Source organism: Simochromis diagramma, unplaced genomic scaffold (genome assembly GCF_900408965.1).
Source record: "Simochromis diagramma unplaced genomic scaffold, fSimDia1.1 OVJJ01000387.1, whole genome shotgun sequence".
In the NCBI taxonomy this organism is placed as follows: domain Eukaryota; kingdom Metazoa; phylum Chordata; class Actinopteri; order Cichliformes; family Cichlidae; genus Simochromis; species Simochromis diagramma.
Window position 1 is genome coordinate 7,995,002 of NW_024387152.1, and position 13,126 is coordinate 8,008,127.

The 13,126-nt window shown below is 42.6% G+C and overlaps 2 protein-coding genes across 4 annotated transcripts; one reads left to right on the forward strand and one right to left on the reverse strand.

Annotated features, from left to right (window-relative positions):
- Positions 1-225: 225 nt before the first annotated feature.
- On the reverse strand, positions 226-6,815 carry wdr6 (WD repeat domain 6). Of its 2 annotated transcripts, none has more exons than XM_040047299.1 (7): positions 6,646-6,815; positions 6,216-6,367; positions 5,817-5,951; positions 2,719-5,467; positions 2,424-2,501; positions 1,566-1,682; positions 226-1,337 (listed from the first exon to the last, which is right to left on the reverse strand). In XM_040047299.1, exons 2-7 carry the CDS (start codon positions 6,283-6,285, stop codon positions 377-379), a joined length of 4,110 nt encoding a protein of 1,369 aa, XP_039903233.1. In that variant the 5' UTR covers positions 6,286-6,367; positions 6,646-6,815; the 3' UTR covers positions 226-376. The 2 variants fall into 2 exon arrangements, with proteins under 2 accessions (XP_039903233.1, XP_039903234.1); XM_040047300.1 differs by lacking the exon at positions 6,646-6,815 and adding an exon at positions 6,446-6,596.
- A 438-nt stretch (positions 6,816-7,253) lies between these two features.
- LOC120743628 lies at positions 7,254-12,662 on the forward strand. 2 transcript variants are annotated; one of them, XM_040047322.1, is made up of 5 exons: positions 7,254-7,508; positions 9,602-9,645; positions 9,764-9,932; positions 11,300-11,344; positions 11,437-12,662. In XM_040047322.1, the coding sequence occupies exons 1-5, from the start codon at positions 7,304-7,306 to the stop codon at positions 11,796-11,798; spliced, it is 825 nt and encodes a 274-aa protein (XP_039903256.1). In that variant the 5' UTR covers positions 7,254-7,303; the 3' UTR covers positions 11,799-12,662. The 2 variants fall into 2 exon arrangements, with proteins under 2 accessions (XP_039903256.1, XP_039903257.1); XM_040047323.1 differs by lacking the exon at positions 11,300-11,344.
- Positions 12,663-13,126: the final 464 nt, after the last annotated feature.

Genomic DNA, 13,126 nt, shown 5'->3' on the forward strand with positions numbered 1-13,126 from the left:
TGAGAGGGAAACATGAAGATGAAACCAGGAGATGTCCTTACTGAACCATCAGAGCTGAACAGGTGATGGAGAAACAGGTTTACCTTTTAGTTGACATGAATGATTGGAAGGGAAGTTATGAACTGTTTCTGAGAGACAAATAACACCAGCATCCTTTTCTACGTAGCTGACTGGGAATAAATGTTTTTATCGTTTTCATGCAACAAAAAATAAAGAAACAAAAACTAGAGAATAAATACTTTAAACAATTACCAGAGACATACATTTACATCAAAGTATACAGCTGCAATTAAGACAGGTAATTGAGAAATAATTAAAAAAAATATGTCCCTTTGTGAAGTTTTTATAAAAGTATCTTTAATATTTTTATTCAGAATCATTTTTCTTGGAGAGTCACTTTAATTCGCTCGTCCAGCTTTCCCTTTTCTCCATTTTTCTCTGCATCCATCTCCGGATTCTTGACTCGTAGTAGCTGGAAGCCCTGACCGCAGACGAGCGCCCATCGCTCCCATCGCTCCCTCAAACCTGTCTCAGGCTTTACTGCACTCGCTGGCTTACCTACGCAGTCATTCTCTGGTTGATTTCTTGGACTTGTGCCCGTCTCTTCTTTCTCACCAGTAGTCTTACTAACTGGGTCACCTGTCTTGCTCTCTACCTCAACAGGTTCTTTACTGCTTTTCTCATCAGCTGTTTCTTTATCCCTCTTGAGCCTCCCAGCATTCTCCTGCTCAGACTCAAATCCTATCTTCACTTTCTGATTTCCTTCCTCACTTTCCCAGACTGCGAGCCCTGCAGCATCAGCAACGTGGGAGCACAGTGCCCCATAGTGGCTGATACTGTTACTGCAGACCTTCCAAAGGCAAACCCTCTGATCTGAGGAAGTGGAGACCAAGAGGTCTGGTCTCAGGACCTTCAGCGCTGTTAGAGGGGCAGCATGGGCCAGTGATATGTGGCACTGGGAGTGGAGATGAATCTGAAGCCTGTCTGGACACTGGAGCTGCTTTTGTAGGAGAGGCTGAGACTCAGAAATCTGAGAAAACCCTACTTGGCTCCCGATTTTCCCACCTTCTGAGTGCTGCACCCCGATTGTGGACACAGTCAGCTGTCCATCATCTCCTCCGCTAGCAACAGTTACCAGGCAACTACCCTGTTGTTGTCCCATTTTTTCTGCCCAAACAGCCAATGAGTTAATCCCACTCTGGTGGGCGGGAACATCGAGGCAGGGGACTGGTGATGTTGCAGCACAGCTCGAATTATCCGTTGATGAGGACAAAGAGTCGGTCAAATTCCACACTGCGATTTTCCCATCAGTCGCAGCGCTGAACAGCAGCTTATACCTGCAAGAGAGACAGAGTTATAGATATAAAACTAAGTGTTAAAAAAGAACTACTTTCTCCATGCTTTCCTAAATACTGTACATCTGTAGTATTAATACGCCAGCTGCTTTTAAAAAATATATATTTCACTTTAAGTCTAAAAAGATTAAACAGCAAAAGCAGTGGTCTGGTTCTGTAAAGCATGACATAACAACCCAGGAAAAAAAGATGAGCAATCACAGTCATAACCTGTTGCCTTTGTCATCCTCCAGGCTGCAGGTGGCGACACTGAGTACACAGCGTTGATGGTAGAATGTTTCCCACAGCAAATCGATTTGACCTTTCGCTTCATTGACAGAGAACAGTCTGGAAAAAACAGTAATGGATGTGAGGAAACAGTGAGAAGAGTATTAAGGGAGAACATTAGACACTATAGCAGCACACAGGGTTCATGTACATGATTACCAAACAGTTCCTTTAATTTTCCACCCGACTTTTAATGACCATATTTTCTTTTAATTATCTGAATATACATGAAAAATAAGATTAAAAATCTATGCTACAACTTACCACAGTATAACTTGACTAAATTCAATACCAGGCTATATGAGAATACAAAATAAACATGCGAGTAAGATGTTTACAGAATAATATGTTAAACTCCCAAATAAACAAGTGTCAGGGAGGAAGAGATTTTGGACTATAACTAGGTAAAAATTCATAATGCTGGTTATTATACTGATGTTCTGACCACATAAGATCTTGCAGGATCAATGCATATTTCCTTACACATATGTTAACGTCTGTGACTGCATGGTACACATGTTGGCAAAATTGAGCAAAAATACTTGAAAATACAAAACTGATGATTGCAGTTCATTATTGCCACAATACACAATCGGACACACATAAATGAAATGTAAAGCCTTTGATTCTGTTACATTCATCATTATGGTTGTTATTATAATCACCAGTACCATCACCCCAGTACTGAATATAATACTTTTTGAGAGCATCAACTCAATGCGAAGACACTCTGATTTTCTCTTTTCTGCAGCTTCAATGAAAATTCCAGCTGTGTGAACCCTTGCTGTGATGAATACCAACCTGACAGCCCCGTCACTGCAGGACAGAGCCACGAGGACACGGTTTACTTCTTCATCCACCACTGTCGCAGACATGTACCTGAAAACACACAGACGAGAGCTGTAATCAGAGGTGCATTTTTTAAAATGCAAAAAACAAAAACACTGAAGTTATATTCAGCTAAAAAAACAAACCAAAAAAAAAACAGCAGATTGTCTTTGAACACAGATTTTTTGTGAGGAAGAGAAAATATATGCAGAGAACAAATAACAGGAGGTCAGAGGCTATCTAAACACTAGCTTTAAAAAAAACTTGCCTCGTTTCCGGGTCCATTTTCACCATCTTGTGTCTGTTGCGCCTCCTCTCCCACTCTTTGTCCAAACGGTGACTGGCTACCTGGATCACCTGACAGGAAGGAGCCAGTCTCTGCCCGTCCCAAACAATTAACAGCCGGTAAACTTGGATTTGAGCCCGCCCACCGGCTGACACGAGCAGAGCAGAGAGAGGCTTTGACTGGCTTTCACTCCCCCCCTCTGGGCGAACAATCGCAGTCACCGTGCGGATGCTCGAGATGTGGTCGGTAATAACTGAAAGAACTTTAATATTGCCAGAAAAGGGATGTACCGCCAGGACACTCAGGCTAGTGTCCTCTCCACCTGTCACTACTAACTCCCAGTGGTTTGCCTGATTCCCGTTCCCAAAGTCTGTTATCCTCCCCAGCCTGCATACACACCCAATTCCTCTTCCATGGACTCCATCTTTCAGTCCTGTTCCTCCAGCCCTTCCTGTCTTTCCATCCCAACCCATTGCTTCTCCGGGGGGCTGTGAAGCCAGGACAGCCCCCTGCTTGATAAACACCAAAGCTCCATATCCGAGCCAAATTCCTTTGTGGGATGGCCACAGACTCCAAGAGCGGTGCCCCCCACCACAAGGCACTGCTAACAGTCTCTCCTGCCTCACCGGATCCCAAACAACAAAATGGACTGCATGAAAGCCGACAATTACAAATCTGGCTTCTCTGCCTTCCTTCTCTACTTCTCTGAAGCGCTCTTCTTCTGCCTCCTCCCCTTTAACCTCCACCTGTTCGGTCAACTGGTGTTCTTTGTTATACAGCTCTTCACATTCCTCGGTGACCTCTTCCTCCTCCTTCTCCTCAACTTCTTTTTCAGGTTCAAGAATTAAAATCCTCTCCAGCCACTCCATTCCTTTGCAGGCACGCTGGACCCTGAGAACCTCCAGCTGAAGCCTTTCTTCATTCATTTCACTTGTTTCCGCAGCGTTATCTTCTCTACTTTCTTCAAGATTCTTTGGTGACGATGGACGCACTCTGAAAACTCTAACACAGCCGTCCCTGCCAGTGCTATAGAACAAGCCTTGGTACTCATACACTGAGGTTACACCTTGTTTCCCGTGCACCCCAAACAGACAGCTCAGAGGATGCAGCAAAAGGTCATGCACCTCTTTGCTTCCTTCATTCTCCATCTTGCCTTTCCCCTCTCCCTCAGGCCCGCCTTCCTCATCGTCACCTTGTTTACCATCTGTCAGTAATTCTTCATTTGTTTCCTCACCATCTCCTTTTCTTTGCTTTGGGTTTTCTCTTTCCTGAAACAGAAGCAGGGATCCTCTCCTGTCTCCACACACCCAAAGCACCTCCCTTGACCTGCGCTGGAGGCGCACTGCAGCTGTAAGCCAGCGCTTAGCGCAAGAGGGGAGGAGGAAAGAAGGTAGAGCGGTGATGCTGAGAGCTAAAGAACAGGTTTCATTGAATTTTGTCTCTACACACCAGCGATAGACACGTCCTTCAGCACCTGAAGCTAACAAATACGCACGCTCTTTTTCCTTCTGCCAAATAAGACTATGGATCTTCCCTGATCCACATGTAAGCAGAATTCCAGACTGAGGATGAGACATGGGAAAGATCTGTAAGCACCCACTGAGGTTTCCCACAGCACACAAATCAACTTTGGTTGTCGACTCCTTCACAGTGATAGTTATCGTTTCCATCACACAGTAGGACTGAAACTCTGGAGTCCCATTCCACACTACTTCCCACTTCCCAACACTGTATTGGTAAACTATTCCTTTGTCAGTGCAAACTACAGGCTTACACTGACTCCAGCTTGTACTGCCATCCTCTTCTCCTGCTAAGCAAACAACTTTAGGCAGGCCTTGACCAGGAAATTCCAGGTCGGTCAGTTTCTCTGTCACTGTCTCCTCCTCTAGACACTCCTTCTTCTCATTGCCCTCCACTCTCCACAACCTTACCCCTCCATCCGCCCCTCCTGTAGCCACCCAGCTCGTATCCTTTCCCTCACTGACTGCCAGTGCACGAACACCCCCTGCTCGGTGTCCCTTCAACGTGCGAACCACCTTCCCGCTTCCAGCCCAGTCCCAGACTAAACAGGTGCCATCTTCCCCAGCGCTGAAGATATTCCCTAATGAGAGACGGACTGAGAACACCCTGGCCTGATGTCCATATAGGATCCTTAAACAAACTGGGTTCAAGTCCCCACATTTACCTTCAGGCCCACCTAAAGTGCCAACACCCCACACCCGTACACTGCGGTCATCAGAGGCTGAAGCTAAATATCCTTTCTCCTGGAGGTAAGAGATACTGAAGATGACTCCAGTGTGGCCCAGTAGACGCCTTTCAATTGGAGCTTTGTTTTCAGGATTGCCACTTTTGTCTCCTCCTCCGGGTTTCCAGAGAACCAGCTGATTGAACACAGTCCCTCCAACTATGACAGTATCCACCCAGGATTCATGAACCAGAAGGAGAGCAGAGTACAGCAAACACCCCTCCAGACAGGAACGCTGCACCACGGCATTTCCTTTTGTGACATCCAAGAGAAGAGCACTATTATGAGCAAGAGCCACACACAGCAGTGGCTGTTTGCCTCCAGAGAGCCAGCGGACATCCAGAGCCCAGTCCTGTAGCTCCATGAGGGGACCCAGGACCTCCAGGCGAAGATGCTCCCCATCCTCCACACGGAACCTTACAAGCCTCACAGCTTTGCCTCCAAATACTGCAAGGTCACAGACATTTGGCTCTGTAGTGCTCAGTGCTGGTGAATAAGAGCAAAAAAATTTATGTATATTAAAATTAAAAAAAATTAGAGCAAAAATAGCTGGAGGCTTTACGTGAATAAAGACTTTTATTCACTTTTATTCGCAATAAATAATTGTCTAATAAAAATAATATGTATATATCCTCAATTTAATCTAACACCTGCAAGCATACCTTTAACTGCTTATAATTTAACTTTTATCATAGCTGAGAATCCATTCTTGGTTCCAGACTTGCCTTTGTTTCACTTTCGTATTGCTCTGTAAATAATTTTCTCAACATATTAACATATAGTAAAAACAATCAAACAAAACAAGAAACAGCTCATACTAACAGCTTATACTAACCGGCACTCCGTGGTGGCTCAGCTTCCCACCTTCTAGGTCTTATTCCATGAATCCGGTAATGATGGAGAACGCTCAATGAGGCACGGGCTTTAGGGCGAGGCTTGAGTCTGTACACCGACAAGACCGGACCCTCACCTGCCACGAAAGAAAAGTTGTGTGTGTTTGTATTGTGCAATAATGTACAAAATTTGGAACTCTAAAGTTCAAGCTAAACATTACAACAACCAGAGTTACAAAGAGAATGTGGCACAGATATAAAATGAAGAAGTTCTGAATAAGTTAAAGTTTAACAATAAAGAACTTGTAACAAAAATGCAGTTAATATAGGAGCACTGTGGAAAAACACAGCAGAGCATCACAAGAATTTCTACTTGCTAATCTTGTATGTTGAACACTAACCTTTAATTAGAAACGCATCCTGAAGGAACTCCAAAGCTGTAACTGGAGCAACCAGGGCCACCGTCTCCATCACTTAAAGATTAACTGCGGTCAACAAAGGCACATGACGGGGATACGGTGCAATACAGACAGATGACCCGCTTTGGCGACCCCTAAAGAGAGCAGCCGAAAAAATAAGACCATTATGAAGGGAAGATATGCAGTTTTAACTTACAAATCACAAATCGTACTTGTAAAGCATGCTGAGACTCCGGGTAGTGCAGTCTGTTGTTGTATTTACTAAAGTCTAATGCTGAGTGAAGATTACCCTTATGATTAGCAAAACAAGCTAACAGGAGGAGTTCTTCTTGTCTTATTTGGAAAGGAATAAGATATCGAACGGCAGAAAACTTTAACAGGTAAACAATAATATCTCGACGTGCCTACTTACACACGCTCCCAATGCAGGAAACTGTTCAGAAACGTTATAAGATCATTATTAACGTCCACCAAATTGCAGTCTTGTACCCATGTGTTTCTGTACAGTCGTTCTTGCCGGGTTTCAACCAATCAAGCTGGACTACCGGCTTTCTCAACGCTGATTGGCTAGTAGGAGTTTAATCGTATTTTTATTGGTGAACTCTGTGCACGTGAGGGACAGCCTTCTATGTTATGCTGCGTTTAAGGATGTTCGATAAAACTCAGTCAGTAGCCTCAGTCGCAGGCATTGATCTTAAAATACCAGGATACCTACTAAGAAGTTTCAAAGCGCTTTTACACCCACTTATTTATACAAAAAGCCGTTATTATCATTTTAATTCCACAGCTGCACCTGTAGTGATGAAATTCAGGCACTCTGATTCTACTGCGTTGCCTACTTCGGTGGGATTTGGGGTACATAACTGGAAAGTCATGTTAATTATCTCAGCGTTTAAATTATAACGTTTTCACGATATTTTGTAACCTAATGCCAAAAGATACGTGCGCAACAGCGTAATTGCGTCTTCAAATCCTCGCAGAACACGTGAACGCATCACGACGGCAGTACATAAGGTAAGAGGTTGCTCCAGGCTGGGAGGTAGCGGTCCAGCTAACTTTTAGAGCTAACTATGCCTGGCAAATGTAAATTCCAAGATTCCTGGCTCGCAAAGGATGTTTACAAGGACTGGCTGGTTAAGGACGTCCAGGACATTCATTTTGCCCGATGCAGGGCCTGTTGCAAATCAATCAAACTTCAGACGATGGGCGAGGCTGCCCTTACCAGCCACGCAGGGGGAGCTGGCCACAAAGCAGCGGTCCGCAAGCTGCTGGAAGGTGGGTCACTTCCAGTTTTTCAGACTGGAGAACATCTTGAAAGGAATGACAGAAATCTGTTAAGAGAATTCACGAGATCTTGGTGTGATAACTGCTTCATCGCTGTTTGTTCAGATGGTTTAATCGTGATGTGGTGTTATCGTTAGTGTGTGCGCGTGTGGCTACACCAGTCTAGACAGGAGTGTAAAAACATCTGTCCCAGGACGAGCGGTCATCAGGACATTACCGAGCACAGCTGTACAGTTTATGCAATTTCAGAGTTGCTTTATATGGTGTCTGTTATGTCTTTGATTTAAGGTTTCTATATCCCGTGTCATTATAGCCTAAAAACAACAGCAAGGAGCAGCAGCCAGCATCCAGAGACCGCTGAAGTAATAAGACTTCCTCCTGGGATAGCAACTATGTTTCCATTATTATTAAATTATGGCTCATTAAATACATGTTTAACATACAATGAATATAAGGTGCATTAGATTGGTCTACTGCGTAGTTTAAGGGGTTAAGCAATGGATTTAATTAAGGTAATTAATTAAGACTGTAATGATGTTTGTGTTTGTTTAACAGAAAGTCGAACACCCAATATCTCATTCATTCATTTACTGACCCTGTAAAACAAATCCGGGTAACTTAAAGGTTTGTTTGTTTTTCCGGGTTTTTCTCTTTCTTTTAAAGCTCTTTAGCATTATATAAAAAAATTTTATTAAATGAAAAATAATTATTATTGTTGTTGTTATGTCTTTGATGTAATTAAATAACCTGGGAGCACAGGCATGAAAACTGTGTTTAATAGTGAGAGGTGGGAATCATCAGACACACCACGATATAATATTATTGGGATTTTTCACATTTTCTAATATGATATTAGCCTTCATGTTCTATAGGAATGTAACTAAAGTACAAGCAGCTAGCAGCCTGTTGATTCAAGTCCCCTGGAGTCATGCTCACTGGCACAGACTCGTTCAGACTGATAGTCACATGTTGGTGATCTGTCCGCCTTCATAAATTAGACAACAGTTATTTTGAAAACCTTCAGATTTAACAGTCAGTCTGAGAGTGATTGCAGTTGGTCTAAGTCAGACTGCGACTTATTGCAGAAAGGTTGCCTCCTGTTATTTGACCTGTGAAAAGTAATTTTTTTGTGTGTGTGTGGATGTAAGAAGGTTGTTGTCCTATTTTTACTCATGTGACTGAGCCATGAGCTTGCTTTGAATTAGGAGATAACTTTGTCAAGAAAAGTGTGTTTGATGGTTTTTGGGTCAGAGTTTATTTCGTGTAAGTTTGCTCTGCTAACGTTGTCTCTGGATGGTGATATATGAAATCAGCCCTCTCATTCGTAGTATTCCCAGAGTACAGCTCTCTGTCTCAGCTGCTTGTACTCTGGTCCTAAAGAACAGGAAGGTTGCTGAGCACTGATATAATAATTAGGTGTGAATTTCTCTCTGTGTAGACTGCAGCACATATATGGTTTTCAGTGATTTGTCACAGTTAATTGCTGCTTTATACGAAGTACATTGCATGTAACTGCAACATTATTTGCAGTTGAAAAACGGTGATAAATCACAATATATGTTATTGCAATACTCAGAATAATGAGTAAAATGTTAAAAATCACAAAAATATCAAGTCACAAGTGAAGTATTGTAATAATATTGTTTCACTCTGTTTACAGAGCGATTAAAAGGACTGTGCTCATTTTATGACTGTCCCCCTTTTGCACGATACTGCTCATCTACACCAAGAAATGTTCAGTTAACCCAGCAGTTACTTAAAGTGTCTTATAGTATAATGAAGTCCTGGGAGTTGGTTAAACGTTTTACACTTTTCACTTCATTCCATTTAGTAAACCTGCCACCAGGTTACTGACAGCACTTACTTTGTGGACTTTTTTACTTTCTAGGTTTGCTTTGCAGAAGCTCCGATATCATTTCTGCTTTTTTTGATGGCCATCATGATTGAGTAAGGTGCTTTATGGTGATGTTGTGCTTGTGTCCACCAGAGGGAGGCGCTCTTTGTTCATTTTTCTGATAGACATATACTTGCAGTCCCTCCCTGGTTGTCTCCTTATCCTTTTTTTTTTTCTTCCTTATTATCAGGCTGTTTGATGGTGACAGGACAGGTGAATGGCAGCGTGAATCAGGTAATTACTTTTAAAGTTTTGGTTTCATTTTATTTAAGAGGTAAACCTGGAGCTGCTCATGACACCTTAGATTCAGACATTAATCCCAGAAACACCAAATGGCTCGCCTCCTTCTTAGGCAGAGGACAGCAAGGAGCAAGTGGCCATCTGCCTCCAGCGTGACGCCTTGGACAGAATAACAGGCAACGACTGGTCAGATCTGCACCACAGCCCCTCTACAAACTCCACCTCCCACAATGCAGAGCTACAGGATGTGGCATTCCCTGCTGCCTACTTCACAGCACCAGGTACCAACAAATAACACCCTGCAAGCTGCTTGAGCATGTGTTGCTTGGAAACCCTTGCGCAAGGAAGTTTCTGTGGGCAAATAGTGGGATATTCTACTATTAACTTGATTAATACTCCACTCTTAATTAAGAAACAATAACCTTGAGCTGAAGGAGATAATTGGCTCAGTTAACATTACTAAGGGTGAGGAGGAAAGGGCGTAATTATACACAGACTTCAATAAGTTATAGCTGTTTTGCTGCAGAGATGGCTTTAGTGTTGAATGCTTATTAGAAGATTGTGAATGGGAAGAAGCAGCCCATGTGACCAACCTAAATAAATTACTGTCATTAAGAAGATTGATAGCCCAATTAATAGCAGGGGGTATGCTGTTTGGAGTGCCCGTGTACCACGGTGTTACACGCTCACTGTGCATCATAAATATGAGACTAAATAGCTGTTTAGTTCATTCCTCTGCTTTTCCTCTAATTTATCTCCGAGGCTCCCCTTTTGTGGCTGAAATTGAATGTTTTGACAACCTGCAGTACTGTGCAAAAATCTTGAGCCACTCGTCATATATTACTTAAATGTAATATATGAGGCAAAAAGTAAAGTGTATATACAGTTCTGACGAGCTTGAAAGTCATTGTTTGGTGTGACCAAACACAGCCTGAACTCTCATAGGCGAGCTAGTCTTCAGAAATCTTTCTTCAGGTTACGTTTTTCTATCCAGGGATGTTTTTACTGTTTGTGTGTGTTTCATGCTGACAGTCTTTCCTGATGGTATCACATGTAGTACAGTACTTTTTAGCATTGAAAAAGAGCATTTAGCAGAAGAAGCATTCAGGTCAGTAAATTAGAATTTTTCTTTGCAGAGTTCTAAATAGATTTTCCATCGATGATACAGTTATGAATTGACTCAGACACTGTATGACAACCTCACACATGGATATATAAATCATCAGCTTACACCTGTGGCTGTACTGCAAAAGCATGTTCAAGTTTGTTTTCATTAACCCACTTTATTAAGAAACTTTTCTAAGTAATTCATAGCATTTCACATCTAAGCCCTGTGACACATATTATATCTAACACAAACTATAACCTGATGTATTTATTTAGTTTGCTTTGTTTACCTGTGACAAGGTATACCTTTGGTGAGCCAACTCGGGCTTTTTGAGTCTAACAGTTAGCACAGCTGTGCCTGCACCAGATCGCAAAGCGGCTCACAAGAAGGAAAAACTATTATCCTAAATAAATCTGAGGATTTTCAAAATATAGTCCAGGTTAAAACTGTAAGACGATAGGTTTATCAGCTTTGCTCTGGCATTAAGGCACAGGTAGATCTGACTGGGATTAAATTGTGTTTTGTTTTTTTAAATTTCAGCCTTATTCTCTAAACTGCAGTTCCTGGTGTTAAACAGCCTTGAAAGTAAGAAAAGTGAATCTAAAGTTGCCTTGCAAACCTCAGATCGTGCTTTTTAGTACAAACCACAGTGAAGCTTTTGAACTTTGACCTCTCAGGCACCTCCAGGCTCAGCAACCAGCATCTCCAACCATCAGGCGGCAAGACGGAAGACGCCGGGCGCCGCCCAGCTCAGCACGACTCCGTAGACCTGTCCAGACTGGAGCACCAGCAGAGATCGGACGCTCTGGAGCAGCAGCAGCAGATGAAGATCCTGGAGTGGGAGAATAGGATGAAGGTGCTGGCGTGGGAGCAGGAGCTGGTGAGGGAGAAGAGGAGAGCAGCCCGGCAGAAGGAGAAAGCCTTCAGGATGAAGAAGGCCTACTACAAGGCCAAGCTAAAGAGGATGGGCGAGGACGTGCCGCCATCTTCCTCCAGTAGTGGCGACGAAGCGGAGAAAACGTCTGACCCGACTGGCTGATACGCTCAAATGTTCCTATTTTTCGGAGTGTCATTCTTGTATTGTTTTGTGTATACGCCATGACACTACTTTTTGTTTTTTGTTACACATTGCTGCTGAAGAGTTTCACATTGAGCAACAATTGTTGTAATCACGGCAGCCAATCCCTCTGCAATGTGAGTTCCATCTTAATAGAGAAACATTTTAAGCAGTTTTTGAACTAATCTTTAAAAACGACACAACAGTACGGAGAACTGTAAGTCACTTTATACTCCTTGTTGAAATGGTTTGTAATGACAACCCTGTTTTATGTGTCATCTATCACAATCTAGCCCCGGATTGAAAAAATCAATTTTCATTGATCGTCTTAATGGTGTATTTTTTATTTTAATTTTTTTTAAAGGTCAAAGTTCGTTCGAGGTTATTTTAAAAGAAGAATGTACGCAGGTGACACACACATGGGACGAAATGACATTCCTAAAAGGACAATCTTTTAACAGACTTTTTTAGTGCATGCTTTAACTTTGTTTTTGATATGTAAGTAAACAAATATGTAAGTGAATAAATAAGTGGGAGAAACAGGTACCACACTGATGTATGTGCACACCTGTGATTGTTGTGCGTCTTCTTCTGAAAATGAGAGGTCTGTAATATTGAGTTGTAAGACAGCATATAGAGGAAAGTATTGGGTCACACCACTTACCTACAAATACACTGGAGTACATGGACAGAAGGTCAGGTTGCCTTGTGTCCACATTCTTTTGGCCATTTTTAAAGTGCTCTGCTGGGACTGTGGTGGTAGGAGGGGTTCCACCACCACAGTGCTGTTTAAAAAAAAAACCTCTTTAAGAGTATCTTCAGCAAAATAATTAGGTGCACTCAGCGATCGTCAAAAACACCAAAAGAGGCCATTATCTTTTTGATGAATGCTGTTAAGGCCCCCGGTACAGTTCAAACACTTAGAGAATAGATGAAAAATGCAACGCTTTGAAAAATGGCTGCTCTCCCTCTGCTTTATGCCAGCTGACACTCAGGAGAGAGTGGTATTGATCTTCACAGCCAACTTTTGGCAGGAAGCATATTTCCCAAAAATGTCCATTTCCCCCCTTCGGATCCCAACGTTTTAGATCAAATAGTTTTAGCTTTACTACTGCACATCAGTGCCTAATGAACCTGGCTGTGACCAAGCGGTAACATTAATAATCTAATAAGAGCACTGATGAGTTTTTGCTTCAGCCCTGCGTAGGTTAAAATCTTAAGATGTATGTATGCGCCGCTGATCCCCGCCGTCTCTTGAGCTGAACGTCTCCGCCCTCCTCTGATGTCTCTGAATGTGACAGAATACTTTG

Excerpts from the sequence above, each read along its gene's own strand:
- wdr6 (XM_040047299.1), bottom strand. The coding sequence starts at position 6,285 with ATGGAGACGGTGGCCCTGGTTGCTCCAGTTACAGCTTTGGAGTTCCTT. Across the intron at positions 5,468-5,816 it reads TGAGCCACCACGGAGTGCCG|CACTGAGCACTACAGAGCCA; the intron begins GTTAGTATAAGC and ends CTTATTCACCAG. Across the intron at positions 2,502-2,718 it reads AAAATGGACCCGGAAACGAG|GTACATGTCTGCGACAGTGG; the intron begins GCAAGTTTTTTT and ends GTGTGTTTTCAG.
- LOC120743628 (XM_040047322.1), top strand. The coding sequence starts at position 7,304 with ATGCCTGGCAAATGTAAATTCCAAGATTCCTGGCTCGCAAAGGATGTT. Across the intron at positions 9,646-9,763 it reads TGAATGGCAGCGTGAATCAG|GCAGAGGACAGCAAGGAGCA; the intron begins GTAATTACTTTT and ends CCTCCTTCTTAG. Across the intron at positions 9,933-11,299 it reads TGCCTACTTCACAGCACCAG|CCTTATTCTCTAAACTGCAG; the intron begins GTACCAACAAAT and ends TTTAAATTTCAG.